The 17,672-nt window shown below is 57.3% G+C and overlaps 1 protein-coding gene across 1 annotated transcript in view; it reads right to left on the reverse strand.

The window, feature by feature from the left end:
• Positions 1-254: 254 nt before the first annotated feature.
• The window catches only part of CDH26 (cadherin 26), a 30,574-nt gene continuing 13,156 nt past the window's right edge, over positions 255-17,672 (reverse strand). Inside the window, exons 8-17 of the mRNA XM_036244643.1 lie at positions 16,216-16,401; positions 15,001-15,269; positions 11,336-11,478; positions 10,074-10,313; positions 8,479-8,691; positions 7,758-7,888; positions 7,089-7,186; positions 6,329-6,452; positions 5,874-5,951; positions 255-416 (exon numbers count right to left, since the gene is read on the reverse strand). Coding sequence (XP_036100536.1) covers positions 255-416; positions 5,874-5,951; positions 6,329-6,452; positions 7,089-7,186; positions 7,758-7,888; positions 8,479-8,691; positions 10,074-10,313; positions 11,336-11,478; positions 15,001-15,269; positions 16,216-16,401 — 1,644 coding nt within the window. The remainder of the gene's footprint in view (positions 417-5,873; positions 5,952-6,328; positions 6,453-7,088; positions 7,187-7,757; positions 7,889-8,478; positions 8,692-10,073; positions 10,314-11,335; positions 11,479-15,000; positions 15,270-16,215; positions 16,402-17,672) is intronic.

Consider the following 17,672-nt stretch of genomic DNA (forward strand, 5'->3'; position numbering starts at 1 on the left):
CTCTCTCACGTCTATGTTTCTCTCTCTCTCCTTCCTGCTCTATTTGAAGATAAATGCAAAAATAAAAATAAAGATACAATCTCATTGGAATTTGTTCATTAAAGGCTACTCAAGCCCTGGCCTGTGTGGCTGAACTCAGCTTATTCTGAGCCCAGGACGAGGAGGGAGGAAGGGAGGGAGCGAGGGAGGGAGGAATTATCCTGATTGACCGGCGTACGCAGTTTTGGGGAGGAAACAGGTCGGAATGCATTTCTTCAGGCCTTGGCCCCCAGCCAGAGCATCAGGTCAGACGGCAGACTGTGTTCCGAGAAGGAGAGTGAGCTCAGGGTCTCTGCCTGGTCCCAGGCTCCCTCCTCCACGTAGATGTGAGGCAGGGACCCAGGGTCCTCAGCCAGTGGGTCCAGGCCGCAGAGCTTCTGGAGAAAAGCCAGGGAAAGAGGAGGTAAATGCCAGGTTCTCCCCACGTGGCCCCTTTCCTTCCCGCTCCGTGGAGGGACGCCTCAATGCATCGTGACTGGCAGGCCGTCCCTCGCGTCCCCGGCTGTCACAGCAGGTGCCGCGGACTCAGAAACGGCAGCCAACAGGTGGTGCAGGTCCCAGGTAGCATCCCCACCCCGCCCTCGTTTGAGTTTATTCTGGGGGTTGATCCCTCCGCCACCTGTGCTCTGACACCTGCTATCCCCTCCTGAATGACCGTCCCCACCTGCCAACCAGCAAACGCCAGCTCCTGCTTCAGGGACCAGGTCATCTCTCCCTGAAGACTTCTCTGCTTTTGTCTGGTCTGAGTGACTCAATAAAAACTTGCTAAATGGGTGGAGGGATGGATGGATGGACTGCTGGACAGACGAGGTTAAAGGGCTTCCACCTATTCACCTCCAGACACCTGGGGGGTGTATATCTGAGCCAGTGACTGCACCCCAGTGGCAATGGGTTTAGCAACAATCCGCTAGCTCATCCCTAGCTAACAGCGGTCCCTGACAGGGTGAGCTCACCCAGGGCATGAAGATGCTCGGAATCAAACCTCTCGGAGCTGGAGGAGGCAGGAGGTGGGGCAAGGCCTGGAAAGAGGAAGCAGAGAAGCCCCGAGACCTCCGCTCGCCCAGGGGGTTGCTCCCCGCCCGCCTCCTCTGGCTGGAGCTACCCCGAGCCTCTCTGTTTAACAGAAAAGCATCTCCTGTGCTGTATTGACTGGTGCTCACAGGTGAACCCGGGAACCCTCGCCCATATGTCTGCCCGCTGCCTGGGTCCACTCTCCCAGGGACTGTGGTCACTGTGAGGCCATCCAGGATGGGGGGGGATAGGGAGAGGTGCTCAGGCCCGCTGCCCCTTCGGCGCAGCAGAAGGTCATTCAGGACGGAGCTGGAGTGCAGAGCCAGACAGGCCCGCTGGGGAACCAGAGCAGCGTCCTGAGGCTGACCGCCCAGTGGTGGTTTCCGCACCTGACTCAGCACTTTCCGAGCCCCCATACGATCAGTGATTCATCATAAACCTCCAGCGAAGTAAAAGGCTCCCGAGGGGGAGAATCAGGCCCCTCCTCTGTCCTCCTCTGACCCAGCAAGTGCAGGGCCCAGGCTCACTCCCAGTAAATGTGGCCGCCTGCCCGGTGCTCGGAGGAGAGGGGCCTGGGCCAACCAGCAGCCTCTCCTGCCCAGCCGGGCGGGCCCCGCATCCCGGCCGCACCGCCCACCAAGCCTGGCTGCACGCAGTGCACATGCGTGACGAGGGCGAGGCAGGTGCCGCGTGCTAGGGGCCGTGTGCAAGGAATCACTCCTGACGTGTGGTGGGTTGCACCACGCTGCTTCACAGATGGGACACCGGGGACAAGGGCCTTCCCTGACGCTGCTCTGATGGGCTCAAGGACGCGCAGGGGCTGTGCTGAGGGGCCCTCCAGGGAGCTAATGTCGTCACCCAACAACCCCTCAGCCTCGTCCACCCACGTCCCTCATGACTCCACAGACAGAGACTGCTCACTGCTGTCCCCGGCCATGTCCTGCAGAAACAACCCCTGGAACGAGGACCCCGGGCACTGCTTTGCACCTCCAAACTCCTCATGGTAGTTGGAGTGGGGCCTTTGGGAGATAATCGGGCAAAGATGAGGTCAGGAGGGTGGGGTCCTCGGGATGGGATTAGCGCCCTTATAAGAAGAGACAGCTCGCTCGCTGCCGTGTGAGGACACAGCGAGAAAGTGAGCATCTGTGAACCAGGAAGTGGTTCTCAGCGGAACCCGCCGAGCCGGCGCTCTGATCTCACACCCCATCTCACACCCCATCGCACACCCCATCGCACACCCCATCGCACACCCCATCGCACACCCCATCTCACTCCCCATCGCACACCCCATCGCACACCCCATCGCACACCCCATCGCACACCCCATCGCACACCCCATCGCACACCCCATCGCACACCCCATCGCACACCCCATCGCACACCCCATCTCACTCCCCATCTCACACCCCATCGCACACCCCATCTCACACCCCATCGCACACCCCATCGCACACCCCATCGCACACCTCCGGGTCCAGCACTGGGAGGGGTCAGCCCACTGCCTAAGCCGCCGGCTGGGGTCTGCTGTTGTGCAGTCCTGGCGGACAGAGACGCTGATGTAGGAGGAAGGGTCCCCAGCCTGGGCCGGGGGGAAGCAGACACGGGAAGCCGTCCTACCTGATGCAGGGTCTCTGCCATCACTCCCGCCCTCACTCCCTGGGCTTGTCTGGGCCCCATGGTATCCTGGGAAACCTGCCAAGCAAAGTAGTAGAGTCTTAACACCACTGACGAGCCTTCCCTAAAACTCCGCATCCATGGCCTCTCCTGGCCAGAAGATGGGGGGCCACCATCCGGGTGGAGGGCGGTCTGAGCTCTCCTTGACGGAGAGTCGGATCAAGGGCAGTGTGGTCATCTGTCACCTGTCTGTGGTGGGAGAGAGGAAAGGGGGACCCTGCAAGCACACAACCAGAAATCCCTACAATCACTGTGTTTTCCTTCTCACTGATGGTATAGAAATTAAGAGGATAGCAGTGTAGGTATTCCTAGCAGAGGTCCATGGGCAAGCTTGACAGTTGCTTCATGGGAACAGAGCACAGGAATGAGATTTTCAAGCCCCGTGTTGGGTCCACAAAAGCTCAGTAAGAGTCTTTTTGTGCAATGGGCATGGCCTCAACATTTGTAAATGAGGTACTTCCACCCCTAGGACCCAGTGGACATAATTGCAGGACCCAGTGCAAGTGAGAATATGGGATCCACTGTCCCGATATTAAAAATTTCAAGATGATGACAGCAGAGCCTTAAACCAAGCGCAGGGCCCTTCTGAGCACAGGGTGCTGCGTGACCGACTGGGTTCCATGCCCAGGACACTGGTCCCACCAGGACCAGAGGGACACCCTATCGATGCACAGCCCTTGCAATGATGGGTTTGTGACATCACCTTCGTGCAAAACAGAACAGCATATTTCTGTCTTAGCTCTAACATAGGCTAAGACATGACAGTGAAATTATAGAGGTCTTGAATTCTTTTTTAGAGGTTTTCCATCATAAAGATGATGGCTCTGTGGACCTGAATACCTCTTTTTGTTTTTTGCCGTCTCTCGGCCTCCTGGGATTGGTGCAATGCAATGAACTACAAGCACACTCTGCTTGGAGTGAGGGGGAGCTTTGCAAGGGAGCAAATGCTTCAGATCTCTGGACGCAGTCCCATTTATGTCAATTATTTCCTTGAGATGGTGTCTCTGCAAACCATATAGCCTAGCCTTGTCTCTCCCTTTTTACAGTGGAAAGAGACTTTAAAACTAAAAAATAACAAACCCAGGCATTCTTGAGTCCTACAACCCATTTGTCCACTCAAGGCAGTGTTCCAGCCATAGTCATGCAAACCTTACCTTATTCACATGCAAAAGAAGCATTCAATTCTAGCAAGGTGGTCTTCCTGTCTATCAGTCAAACCTGTCTGTCCACACACACACTTTGATCCTAGGCTGGCCAAGTTGTGAGAATGCATATCACAAGGTTACAAATGGTCCATCTACCAACCCCCCATCCCCACAGTTTTTGTCATAAAAGGACTTTTTTTGTTGTTGTTAAAATAATAGCTGATACACGAGTGAGGTTGAAGTGAGGTCTTCAGTAATGAAATAAAATGTCAAAGAAAATAAAGCAGGCAATGGACCTTGGCAATGATGTTATTTAAGATACTTCATGCTTTGCCCTGGCTGGTTTGGCTCAGTGGAGACAGCGTCGGCCCACGAACCAGAGAGTCCCAGGTTCGGTTCCTGCTAAGGGCACATACCTCGGTTGCAGTTTGTCCCCGGCCCCAGTTAGGATCATGTGGGTGGCAGCCAGTCGATGTGTCTCTCTCACAATAATGTTTCTCTCCCCCCCCCCGACCCCCCTCCCCCATCTCCCTCTGCTCTATCTGAAGATAAATGCAAAAATGCCCTCGGGTGAGGATTAAAAAAAAAAAAGATACTTCATGCATTGCAGCAGATTTTAAGGTACCAGGTTTCCCAATAAATCATAAGGGGCAACTTAACAACTTAACAGAGGAGAGGTGTGTGAATGGCTGTTCACTTCGCCTGACTCCGCAGGTACAACCACTATTTGCGGAACACCATGAAGGGAACCCAGGGACACATCAAGAAATGGAAGCCACGGCCTTGGTTTCCTTCCCTGTAAATGGGGAGACAAGGTGTCCTCCCCCACAGATTCTGGAAAAAGTTCCGCCGGACCCAGCTTGCAGAGTGCACGCCCAGGGCATGGGCAGGAAGTCACCGCGAGTCCTGAGCGTACAGGAGCAGACCGCTGGCCTCCGCATGCTTTCGGATGGTTAAGGAGAGAGAAGGCCACCACCGGAGCGTGACATCTGTGCATGAATGAGAAAGGGCAGTCCTGCTCCTCCCAGCCCCGCACTAAGGCCCTGAGGGGGCAGTTAGTCAGTTTGGGAGTAGACTTGTCAATGACATGGACTCACCTGGTGAGAAAATAATTCCCTTTCCAATTCCTCATCCCTCCTCCCAGTGACATTGTAATGACTCCATCAGACCCTCAGTTACTGCATGTACACACCCTGGCAGACTCTTTCTTGTAAACATAAGGCCCTTGAGAAACCCAAAGAAAACTATAAAGATAAGGGGTTAATGACGGCCTTGGGAAACTCAGAGGAACCAGGAGAAAAAGGAGATTAATGGTTGCCCTGACCTCTAACAAGCTCCCCTCTTCCCCTTCTCTGTATCAGCCCCCCTTAACGGTGCCAAAAGAAGTGCTAAAAGCATGTAGTTGTCTTTTTTGTTTGTTTTTTTCTGTAGTTTGTGCCTTTAAAAGCCAGCAACAGAGAAGGCAGGTTGCTGAAGATTTGGGGAGAGCCCCCCCAGCCCGCTGGTGTAATAAGTGCTCCTTTACAGTTCGGCTGTGCGTCTCTGGTTATCACGCTGACACCTTACAACAACATCAGGAGAAAGTCTCTGTCCGGTGCCCGCATGGCCTCACCGTCTCCCCTTTTCACAGAGAGACCCCGAGCCTTTGGCAGGCAGCATCTGCTACCTGGCATTACTGGGTCCTCTTCCCGTCGTGTCTATTCCCTACTATACAAGTAAAACTGGTTTTTCATTTACAGTTGAAACATACAAGTTCCTTATCTACAGAAATGTACTGCATTTGGACGCAGGCCTATTTGAAGAAGAATATTTAAAAGTACACTAGTACAAGCGGCACGTGCACGTGGTCAAGTCCTGACGGTGGCACTGGACAGGTGTGGAGTGGCCTTGCAGAGAGGCCAGCCTGCACCCCCGGGGAGGTTCAGCCGCCGTGTTCCTGCCATGGAAACCATCCACGAAGCCACCTCCCTGCTCGAACCCAAGCAGCGCATCAGCCACACTGACCTTAGCACCCAGCTTGGCGCCTTCCTCCGCTGCGTCGATCTGCAGGGCTGGCATCTGATCCCTGACCTCTGACCCCATCTGTGGGACAGAGGGCTGAAATTACCCACGGCAGAAATAAAGGCACAGAGCCAGGAGGAACATCTCCCCAAACACTGCATCTAGCCATCCCAGAAAACGTCAAGCCCCCTGTCCCATAAATCAGAGTGCACTTGTTCAGGGACAGGGGTGTTTCTGCAACTGATGGCTGGGAAGTGGAGGGTCTGGGTCAGCGTTTCAGGTACAGCGATGGTAGAAGCCCTTGTTTCAACAGGGCCTCGTCCTCTACAAGGGGGCCCCCTGAGGCTCGCGAGGCCCTTGCTGGGCTGCATGCACCGTCGCATTCATTCTTCATTCATCACGTCCTCGCTGGGGGCTCCGATGTTGACGGGGGCTGGATCTCTTCTCCAAGAGCTCACCCGCTTCCCCTTGGAGACCCGAAGCCCCTGTGCAGTCTTGCCGACCAGCTTGATCGGCCGTCCAGGGGCCGAGACCGTCACCACGACGGGAGTCCGGAGGGCCTGTAGGTGGCGCTGCGATGCCCTGTGTCGGCGGGGAACTCTATGGTAACAGCGGAACTCTATGGTTGCAAGGCCCCGCCCCCTGACTGCCACTTCCTCTTCCTCCCTGGCGGTCGGGGCTGCACGTGCGTGGCTCTCGAAGTCCGAGCTGTGGCTTTGCAACCCTCCCTTCCTGCCCTGTTTGCGGGTGGAGCACGCGGCCGGCTGTTGCGGTCGACAGGGGGCGGAGTCCACGGCGGCTGCGCGGGTGAGGCGAGGCCGCCCCAGCACGGACGGTCCAGGTGCGTGTGCGCAGGTGTCGGCAGGTGCGGTCCGTGAGATGGGTCACGGGGAAGGGGCTTCACTTACCAGTGGTCACGAAGACACAACGAGCCCTTCCGGTCAGCGATACTAACATTGGCGGCCCCGAGTCCGTGCTCAAGATTTCACGTGTGTGTTTTGTGACTTGGGTCCGTCGTCCAGTGAATTTGAGGCAGGGAGAGAACATTGCTAATCTCACTGTATCTAGGAGAGTCAGGGTCACTTAGATGATGTAGCTACACCACAGTGTTGTCACCTCAACCCGGGTTGGTTGTGTCCCCCGTTCTCAGAGCCCTAAAGATAACCTTGGCAGAAAGGGGGGGGGGCGTTAAGAGACAGGGGAAGGCTGTCTCGGTACCAGAAGAAGACAGGCCCCTTGTCCTGCATGGGGCTTTCGTCCCTCCCACAGCTGGACCTTGACCAGGGCCATTTGCTCAACATGGCGAAGCTAACAAGCTGAAAAGCCTTAAGGCGGATTAGTAACTCTCAGCATCTGCCCTCGGGGATGGGGGTGTGGTTCTGCCTCACTCCAGCCCAGGCCTTGGGAGAAACCCAAGTGGACTCGTTTACTTAGTGAGCCCAGCACATTGTTCGTAGAGAGAAACCGTACCTGGTAAAAACCACTTTTCCCCTAAACAAGGTTTCTCCGCTTTGGCACTGCTGGCTCATGGGCCACGCCCTTCTCTGTTGTGGGGCGTCCTGGGTGCTGGATGTCAGCACAGTCCCTGGGCTCCACCCACTAGGTACCAGAAGCATCCTCTCCCCACCCGAGCCGAGTTGTGAGCCTCAGAATTGTCTCCAGACTTTGCCCAATGTTCCCTGGGGGGCAAAACCGCCCCAGTGGAGACCCACTGACCTAAAACGAGAAGTCAGTTTAGTGAAGTTGGACAACTTTTTCAGGAGTGCTTTCCCCCTTCTGCTGCGCAAATGTGAGTGAGGGTGAAGACGGGAGGCGGGCACAGCGGGTGGGAAAGTGTATGTTTATTGCCGATGTCATTGTGAAATGCATGGCGCTTGGTTTCACTACCTGGGCTTCGTGGGCCCTGCTCTCGTCGTTGTACTTGATCAGGGTCTGCTGGCCTTCGTCTCGCCGGTAGGGGCGGCGGCGCCTCCTGGCTGCAGACGCACAAGCGCGGTACAGCAGGAGGAGCAGAGCAGCTGTGATGAGACAAACCAGCGAGTGAGTGAAACGAGCTCGTCTGCATCAGAGGCTTCATCCGGGTCACATCTGTTAACTTGTAGCTCAGCCGTGAGCGGCGAGCAGCGGGTGCCTTATGGGCAGAGGGTACCCTAACAGGCAGCGGGTGCCTTGATGGGCAGAGGGTGCCTTGGTTATCTTTGTAGCTGCAGAGCTTAGCACAGCCCGTGGCACAGGTGCCAGGTAACTGTTGACATGGTTGACTAATACCATGTGACTAGGAATATTGTGTTTTTTGAGAATCTAGCTTCCTTCTTCACCTTTCCCAAGCCCGGGAGCCCACACAGACATGCTTATTGCTGCCTTGGAGTTACTGTGACATCAGGGTCACCCTGTGACAGGCTGTCTGTGGTTCCATCTCTGTAGATCATTGCTTACAGAACAGAAACCACTTTTGCCAGACAGCATGTCTGACCAGGTCGGCGACCTTTGATCTGGGCCCCCACCCAGGTCATTCTCTAGACAGCCCGCCGCTCTCTGCCGTCACCTGCTCCCCACTCCAGAGGGCTCCTCCCCTGGCTCACGGCCTGGACATCCCTGGACCGCTGACCTGCCAGAGCCGTGAACACTGCGAAGAGCAGAGCAGGGAGCTCCAGCCCCGCGGCCGACTGCTCTGCTGCACACGTGGATCCGCCGGGACAGGAACAGACCCTCACGCGGACACTCTGTTTCTGGGAGAGCCCCTGTCTGTCTCCGATGACAAGCGGCACTGAGTAATCACCAGGGGGCAGGCTTCTCAGCATTAAAAGTTCAACCGACCAACCTGCAAAGGGAACAGGGTCATGAACGCATCGACTCCCTCGCTCGTCTACTCAGCAGACATTTACAAACGCCTCCCGTGTGCCAAGTTTTGGATGAAAGTCGGCCGACTGCAGAGATAGAGGGCCGTGGCCGACACCACCCGCACTGCCCACATCAGCTACCATTGCTGCTCCCAGACCAGTCGGCCGACTGCAGAGATAGAGGGCCATCGCCGACACCACCCGCACTGCCCACATCAGCTACGATTGCTGCTCCCAGACCAGTCGGCCGACTGCAGAGATAGAGGGCCATCACCAACACCACCCGCACTGCCCACATCAGCTGTGATTGCTGCTCCCAGACCAGTCGGCCGACTGCAGAGATAGAGGGCCGTCACCAACACCACCCGCACTGCCCACATCAGCTACCATTGCTGCTCCCAGACCAGTCGGCCGACTGCAGAGATAGAGGGCCGTCGCCAACACCACCCGCACTGCCCACATCAGCTACCATTGCTGCTCCCAGACCAGTCGGCCATGGGAAGAAACACGCATGGCAGAGTCCAGAGATGTGGAGTCAGGGCAGCGTTACCTCCTGGCACTGATGAGTGAAACACTCAGAACATTGCCAACCAGGGAAGCCACCTGAGCCTGGCATCCAGAGTCCTTATCAGGACTTGGTCCCATAGCCTGGTTGGGTGCCCACATGACCCAAAGCCACACTGTTCCTGCTGATTGGCACAAGACCCCGGGTAAACCTTTGTCGAGAAGGATGTCCCACGGGCTTGGAGATGCGCCTGCAGCACCCAAGCCGGGCCAGGCCTCTGTCCAGGGGCGGTACGCAGCGCTCTGCCACATGCTCGGCTGGCCTGCCCGTGAGCGCCACTGGGGCAAGCTGCCTCTGCAGGGCCATCGAGAAAGCACAATGGAGCGTGCTGGTGGCAGATGCCACTGGTCCCTCCTGGTCACAGACCCCGATTCTCCTCTGGAGAAGCCCACGTGAGTCGGGCGAGGCCAAGCCCAGATCCCAGCCGGTCCAGGTGTGGGCTCCGTAGCACCGGTGAGCGTGTCTCCCCCCCACTCCCACCACAGTGATTGGCAGGGCAGGCGACCCACACCTGCAGTGACGGGAGTATTCTTGCCAGGTCCTGGGGTGAGCCTCAGGGACGCCCGGTAGTGCCCTTCGGCCCGCAGAGGAGAACGGTCTGAAAATGAAGGAGCCCGAGAAGGCCGAGCGGGGTCCGAGCAGGCGTGTCTGGGGACGGTCCTGAGCCGATGGACAGGGCTCTGCTGGGACAGGCTTGCCCAGCGCTTTCTCAGCGACAGCAGCCAACAAGTCACTTTAGCCTGAGTCTGAGTCGGGTCTCTCGTTTTGGGCCTTTATCCCCGGCCCGTACATACTCACCCCTGCTCTCCCCCAGTTTCCACGTGTCCCCTGCGTTTCCCTGGGTGGTGTCCAGTTCGAAGGTGAACGGGTCCGAGTAGGGCTCCAGGTCGCGGTCCTCCGCCTCGACGAGGAGGGGCTCGGGCCCCGAGGACTCACAGACCTCCAGGTACTGAGAGCGGGGATGGAGCGTCGGGGCGTTGTCGTTCACGTCGGACAGGAAGAGCATCAGGGTCCCCGTCCCCGTCTGCGGCGGGTGGCCTGGGGGATCAGGAAGGGTCACTCAGCAGTGAAAGGGCGGCTCCAGGCACACGCCCCTGGAAGAGGAGCATCCAGCCTCCGGGAGAAGGAGGCCGCCCTGAGCTCCGAGCTGGTTCCCAGGGGCTTGGGCTCCGCCGTAGCTGCCCCGTCTGCTCGCCACTCTTCTCCAAACTCAGAGCATCTGCCTTCAGGACGAGTTCACAGGCGCCACCTCAAGCCATTTGCAGAACCAGGAGAATGTAGAATCAGCACGAGTGTTATATTTTCCCTTACACACATGTTAAGGGGGTGGGATGGAGGACAACGGGCATGGTGTGAACGTGGACAGGTTCCGGACTATGTCCTTGGCAGTGGCCGGTTGTGATGCGTACCATCAGGGACACAGCAGAGGGTATGCAGGGTTCCACTGCATTATTTCTCTAAGTCCCTGGAAGACAGACCCCACTGTCCTCCTCTCGCTTTAGACTGACTAACAGCACAGACTCCCATGTTCCTAACCAACGTCCTACTGACCGATTCTCACACCGGGCACCCAGCTACACGGCCCTCGGAACCTGGCTTTGGACTCACAGATGTCCTTCACCCCAGTGACTGAAGGTATTTGAAAGTGTTTACTTATTCTGCTTCATGTTCTGACAAGTTTAGAACTTCGGCCTGGGGGGACCACAGAGGAAGGGTTGAAGCACGTTCGTGAAAGCAGCCCCGGCTTCAGGACGAGTGTCCAGTGCGGTGGCACTGAGCTGAGCTCATCTCACAAGCCATTCCAGGGATGGGGCCGTGCGGAGTACTGAGCACACCGCCGGCCAACTTCCTCCTGGGCTCACGGTCTCAGGGGTGCTGTCCTGTTCTCCCCGGCACTGGGCCCCAGTTTGCCATTTCAAGAATTATCAAAACCATCACCATTGTTCATGGCGGTTATGAACAGGTTTGTATTTTCCCCATTTGTGCTGAAAGACTCATGGGGGTGATTGTCCCTCACGAGCAAGGAAACAGTTTTCCTCCGATTTGGGGTAAACACTTACCGTCATCAACAGCATGTGCGATGATGACGTAGAAGCTGTCATTCACGTAAGGGGACTCCCGGTCAATCTGCTGCCTGGTGACGACTGCTCCTGAGCGTTCGTCCACGGCCACCCAGCTCGCAGGGTCGTGAACCAGTTCATACCTCAAGGAAGGAAACACATGCAAGATTACGAAGTGGTATCAGAGCTCACGTCAGAACACGTCACAGCGGACACGATCTCTATCAGTCACTTAGGGACTCTGAGGACGGTGAAGTTGGGAGTGGACCTCGGCCTGGAGACCACCCAGTGACATACACTGCGTATTGAGCGTGGGGCCCTTGCTGGGCTGAACATCACTTTGTCCACCTCAGGGAGCTCACTCCATCCTGGGAGCAGCTAGTCTTCGTTTGCCTGTGGGTGCTGCTCACGTAGCGTGGACACCAGCCTGTCCCCACGGCCGAAGCATAGGACCATTCCCCCAGACTCCCAGGTGGGCTCTTGTCATTCCACAAGGACTTCCAGGTCCCCTCACCTGTGTGTACCTGGTGCCACCTGAACAGGTGAGCATGCCCAGCTCTGGATTCCCTGAGACCAGTCGGGATCAATGGCACCCGTGGACCCGTGTGGCATTGCCAAGCACAGCTGCCCACTGAGGGAGGGGCAGGAGAACCTCCTGCACCCAGAGGCCAGCACTGGAAAGGCCGCAGGCCCCACAAAGGGCCAGAGAAGGGAAGTACCCCCACCTTCTCTTCCCATGGGAAAGGGTCAGCAGCTCTCCCTCCCCAACAGTCTACGTATCGAGGTTTTAAGGGACTGGAGCTTTGCCATGTCTGCTCTGACTCAGAAAGGCCCAGAAGTTCCTTGGAAGGGCAGCAGTTTTATACCATTTACAGATCGATAGAAACTCAGTTAACCTGCGGATCTCAGGCAAAGGCGGATCTCAGGCAAAGGCGGATCTCAGGTGAACACGCCTCTCTAGCTCTTGTGTGAGGGGAAGCCCCCCCTCCCCTGCAAAGGCGGAGCCCACACATGGACAGACCTGCCCCCTGGGCGAAGGCGGAGCCCACACCTGGACAGACCTGCCCCCTGGGTGAAGGCGGAGCCCACACCTGGACAGACCTGCCCCCTGGGCCCCGCCCAATTCTGTCTGGAGGGGTGCACAGCTTACACCTTGGCAAAGGCGATATTGGGGCTCAAGTAGCAGACTGACTGACTAGAAGGTCTGACCGGCGGGAGGTCACATCCACAGTGCGAGGCCAGCATAGAGCAGAATGGCTTATCGCATGCGCCTGGGTGCAGGTGGGCTGAGCCGAAATGAGCCGAAAAGAGCTCAGCTCCGAGCCTTTGTTCTCTGGCTTATATAGGCACAAACTACAGAAATTACAAAATGTACATTAAAAAAAAACCCCACATTCTCTTGGCGCCGCTTAATTGGTGCCGGGGCTGATACAAGCTGTCTCAGAGGTAAGGGAGGAATCTGCCTCAGCAGAGGTCAGGGCCATCATTAATCTCTTTCTTCTTATGGTCCCTCCGAGTTTCCCAAGGCCACCATTAACCCCTTGTCTTCAGTCCCAGGGTTTTGAGAAAACTGCTCGGGTGTTTACGTGCAGGAATAACTGGTCAGAAGGGAGTTTAATTTTGTTAAAACATTACTAACCCTTTCAGACTCCACAGGATACAGACGTTTACTGAGACCTGCTTGCGAGCCAGGTCTGCCCAGAGCCAGGCCCACGGACCAGCAGCGTCGCCCGGGAGCGCGTTAGAAAGCAGTCTGCTTGGCGCTGTGGTCTGACCGCTGCCGCCCACCGCGCACAGCTGTGCGGCCGTGCCAGTCTGAGCGCAGCGGCACCACGCGGGCCAGCCGAGGGGGCCGTGCTGAGAAACGGTCACAGTTGTCGGCCTTGCCGTGACCCCCGCACATGATCATTTCCACGTTTGATAAGGTCATCACTCCACAATGAATTGGAAATTAAAAGAAACAAAATCTGTTCTTTCCCAAAGTGTAAGTTGAGCAGCGTTCTTCTAAAGAAAAATCTCAAACTCAGGTGCTCACGGGCCAAGCATGGGCCAGAAATGAGCGAAGCCGGCCGGCTGGGACGAAGTGCTGAGCTCAGCCCCTCGATGGGCATGACCCAGTAACCCAGCTCTGCCCGCGTGATCACGGAACACGGGCCCAGTGATGCCAAACCTCCCGTTGGTCGACCTGCAGGCAATGTGGGTTGTCATATCTCATCTCTTCACTTTTAATGCTTCCCCCCTTTCACCGTGGTCAAGAACACATAACGGTGACATTTTCAGGTGCATGGCTCAGGGAGGTTACATACTCCCAGTGTCACCACCACCCACCCTGTGGCTTTCCATGTCGTGGAGCCCACGCTGTACCTGCTAAGCACCAGCCCCCACTCTCCCGCCCCCACAGCCCCTGGTGACCACTGATCTGCTTCCGTCCTTACGGTTTTCTGTCTCGGGTTTTGGCTGTGGGAAGCACCTCTTATAAGTGGAATCATACCGTATTTGTCTTGTGACCTCTTTCCCTTATGTTGTCATTAATTAGTCACAAACTGGACACGAGCTAAGTGCCCATCGGCGGAGGAGCAGACAAGTAAACCGCGGTCTACCCTGCAGAGCAGACAGGGTAGGCAAAAGTAGGCCCACAGCTGCTCCTGTGGGAGATGATGATAACGCGAGAGTGGGTGCCCCACGTGCTCCAGCTGTGAGCCTACTTTTGGCCCACCCTGTGTTTTCAACCTTCAGTGGAAAGGAAATCCTTCCACATGCTGCATTGTGGGTGGACCTTGAGGGCGTCATGCTACTAAAACAAGCCGGTCACAAAAGAGGCAAATACAGTGTGATTCCATTTATACGAGGGACCTAGAGTCGTCAGCGCCATAGAGGCAGAAAGTAGGAAGGTGCGGGCCAGGGACTGGGGGAGCAGGGAGGGGGCTAGTTTAATGGGACAGAGTGTCGGTGTCCCCATGAGAAGGGTTCTGGGGGTGGAGGGGTGACGGTCACACTGCAGTGTGAATGCTCAATGCCGCTGACCTGTACGCTGAGAAGAGGTTGAGGATAAACCTTGGGTTACATTCATTTTATCACAGATTTACAAAAAAACAACACTCTTGCCCCGGCCGGTGTTGCTCAGCAGTTAGTGCGTCGGCCTGGGGACCAAAGAGTCACGGGTTTGACGTCAGTCAAGGGCACGTACCTTGGTTGTGGTTTGGTCCCTGGTCGGGGTTGTGTGGGAGGCAGCCAGTCGGTGTCTCTCTCACATCGTGTCTCTCTCTCTCTCTCTCTCTCTCTCTCTCTCCCCCCCTCCCACTCTGTCTTAAAATAAATTGAAAAAACCCTCGCGTGAGGATCTGAAACAACAGCACTGGTGCCCTGAAGCCGGAGGGCCGCCAGGATCCACCCTCTGGTGGCGGAGACGGAAGCACGGTGGTTCCAGGCGGGGAGGGCAACGCGGGTCTGTCTCAGGGCAGAGGGCAGCGAGCGAGTGGGTTCTGCCTGCTGGCTGGAGAGCGCTGGAAGGGAGAGGGGCGGACCCTGGGCCGGGGGCCTTCCTGTGCTTCTGGGATTCCCAGAACCGGGACAGGGCCCGCCTCGGCGTCACGTCGGGGGCTGGGTCCGCAGGGCGCCCGCAGCTGTGTGGCTGCTCTTCCTCCACAGCCCTCCTCCCGTCTCACCTTATCTGGCCGCCGGTTCTGTCTGGGTCCGTGGCACTGAATCTTCCCAGAGGGGTCCCGGGCCTGGCGCCTTCCACCTCGGTGACCACGAAGCTCCCGGGGTGAAAGGCCGGCGGCTCGTTGGCATCCGTCACCTGCAGGCTCACCGTGACGCTGGCCGCCGCCCCCGTCGGCTCCTGGAGCGTGTGTCGTGCGCAGGGGGAGAGCGGCTCCTCGTTGTCCACGGCGACGATGAGACTCCATGTGGGGTGCGCCTCGTAATCCAGAGCCTGCGTGCCCCGCGAGAGGTTTCGTCAGTGCCTGCTGCCCTGTGGCCAGAGGACCTGCAGAGCCTGCGCTTCACGGGTGGTTCACTTTGTCTTTGACCGTGGCCGAGACCAGCTCAGCTCACTGTCATTTAGGCAGTTCCTGCCCTCATCCTGGGTGGACAGGGCCACCGCCCCTCGGAGGGAATGAAAACTGAGACTGAAACTGGAACCTGGAGTAGCATGAAGGTGGCACCTCTGCTGCAGACTCAGGGGACCCAGAGGAAGTATGCACATAACGACCACGGCTCTTAGAGCCTGCGTGGACAGTGACTGAGAGGCTTGGGACGTGGGCAGGTCAGCTCCCACACGTGGAGTCACGTGTGACCACCACCTGGGAGCTTGTTCCACTGACAGGAGGGATGTCAGGCCCCACCCCAGCCTCCTGCACACCTGCACACCAGAGGCGGGCACCCTAGGGGCTGGCTGAGAGCAGCGAAGACAAGGCCCTGGAGTCACACGGCCCCAGCAGAACCCCGCTCTAGCTGTGACTTCCCGAAAGCACCGCCCTCTCGGGGCGTTGGTGTCCCTGCCTGGGGGGCAGGGCACCTCTTCTCTAGGCACAGCAGGCGAGTGCCAGCACGTGCTGGGGTCTGCAGGAACGTTCTCACTTCCTTAGACTCAGAGCGAAAGACATGGACTCGGGTTAGAGAAAGTGTTTTAAGTACCTTTATCATGAGAGAAAACATTTAGGGCCTCTGCGAATCTCTTAAATTTTATCTAAAAATTAAATTAAATGTCAAAGTACCGAACGTCTTATCAAAAGTAACTTCTAATGTTAGTTTGGTGGGAGGCCCACTGCAGAAGTCCGGCCCAGCCCTGCCCTCACTGGGTGCCTGGGCACTCGGACACGGCGTGGCCCCGACGCAGCCCTTCAGCCACCGGCCGTGTGCATTCCGTGTGGCTTTACCTTGATAACATTTAAGATCCCTTCGTTGGTCTCGGGGTCGGTCAGGATGTCAAAGTGTCCCTCTTGGTTGCCATCGGATATGTTGAACTTTGCCTTCCAGGCTGACGTGAATGGTGAGTCGCCGTCTCGGACTGAGAGACGCAGCACATCGGGGCGGACTCGGCCTTCGGGGACCTGCACCTGGTACTGAGGGGCCACCGTCGTGTCCGCGTCGTGGAGATGAAGCGCGAGGGAAAGAGAGCGGAGAGGGAACGTCAGCCCTCGCGCCTCAGCCTGGCTGTCTCCCTGGCTGCTGGGCTCCACCCCAGGGGGCCTGAGAAGCCTGTCACAGCAGCACAGGGACAGCAGGCACCTCGTCCCTCCGCGCTGGGCGCTGTCGGAACTCTGCAGCCCACACGGAGCGCCGTTTCTCTAAGAAGTTCAACGATGACACTGCCTAGCTCATGCTGCCCCCGAACCCTAGCTCCCCGCCGGGGCTCCCTCGGTCAGTCCTCACACAGATCTTTAGACTAGGTGGCTACGTAACACTTCGGGGACAAGACGGTTCCTCTGGACGGCACAGCCGAATACCAGGGCTGTGCTCTGCAGCACGCTTTGGGGAGCACGGCGTTCGCGGAGCTGCAGGGGACCCAGGAACAAGGCTTGCACGTGACCCACGTTGCTTTTCAGCCATGCTGCACTGTTGGGGGGCTGCTTTCACGGGAAGTGTTCCAGCCTTGGTTCACACCATTTTTTAATTCTTTTAAATGACACTTTAAAAAATAATAATAATGATCTGTAGCCTTTATTTATGTACCAGGTTCTGTTTCAGGTGCTGTGAGCAAGGCATACAAACACCACCCCGGGGCGAAGGGTCGAGTGTGTGTCCTCGTGTGCAGGGAGGGGCCAGGAGAAAGACAGTGGATATTTCACTTTAAACTCCAGACAGAAGAGTAGAAAATGAGAAGGTGGAAGACAGGTCCTGAGTGCTTTTCACTGTCCTGTCTCCAGTGCAGTGTTTCCACACAGCCTGGGGCAGTGGGTGTCGCACATCTGGCCCAGGGGTCGTGCAGTGCCTGACACCCTGTGTGGACTGATAATGAGCCAGGTGACATGGCCGGGCCAGAGCCCACCCGCTGGTCGCTCCTGTCCTGTGGCCCTGAACCTGTGGGGAAAGCCCAGGTCTAGATTTCCCCCCGGGGCAGTTCCGCCCCAGGGAACATGTGGCGATGTCTGCAGATGTGTTTGGTTGTCGTGACTCGGGGGGACTGCTGGCATCTTGTGGGTAGAGGTCAGGGTTGCAGCTAAACATCCTACAATACGCTGGGCAGCCCCCTCCCCACCAGTGAAAAGTCCCCGTCCCCAAACAGCAGTGTGGCTGTGAGAGAGCCTGGTGCCCGTGAACGTGGAGCCCCTGACCCCCGGGCCGCGTGTCCGGCCGTGGGGCCATCACGGCGGTTCCCCCAGTGCGGGGGGCA

The sequence above is a fragment of the Molossus molossus genome, unplaced genomic scaffold (genome assembly GCF_014108415.1).
Source record: "Molossus molossus isolate mMolMol1 unplaced genomic scaffold, mMolMol1.p scaffold_m16_p_6, whole genome shotgun sequence".
Classification (NCBI taxonomy): domain Eukaryota; kingdom Metazoa; phylum Chordata; class Mammalia; order Chiroptera; family Molossidae; genus Molossus; species Molossus molossus.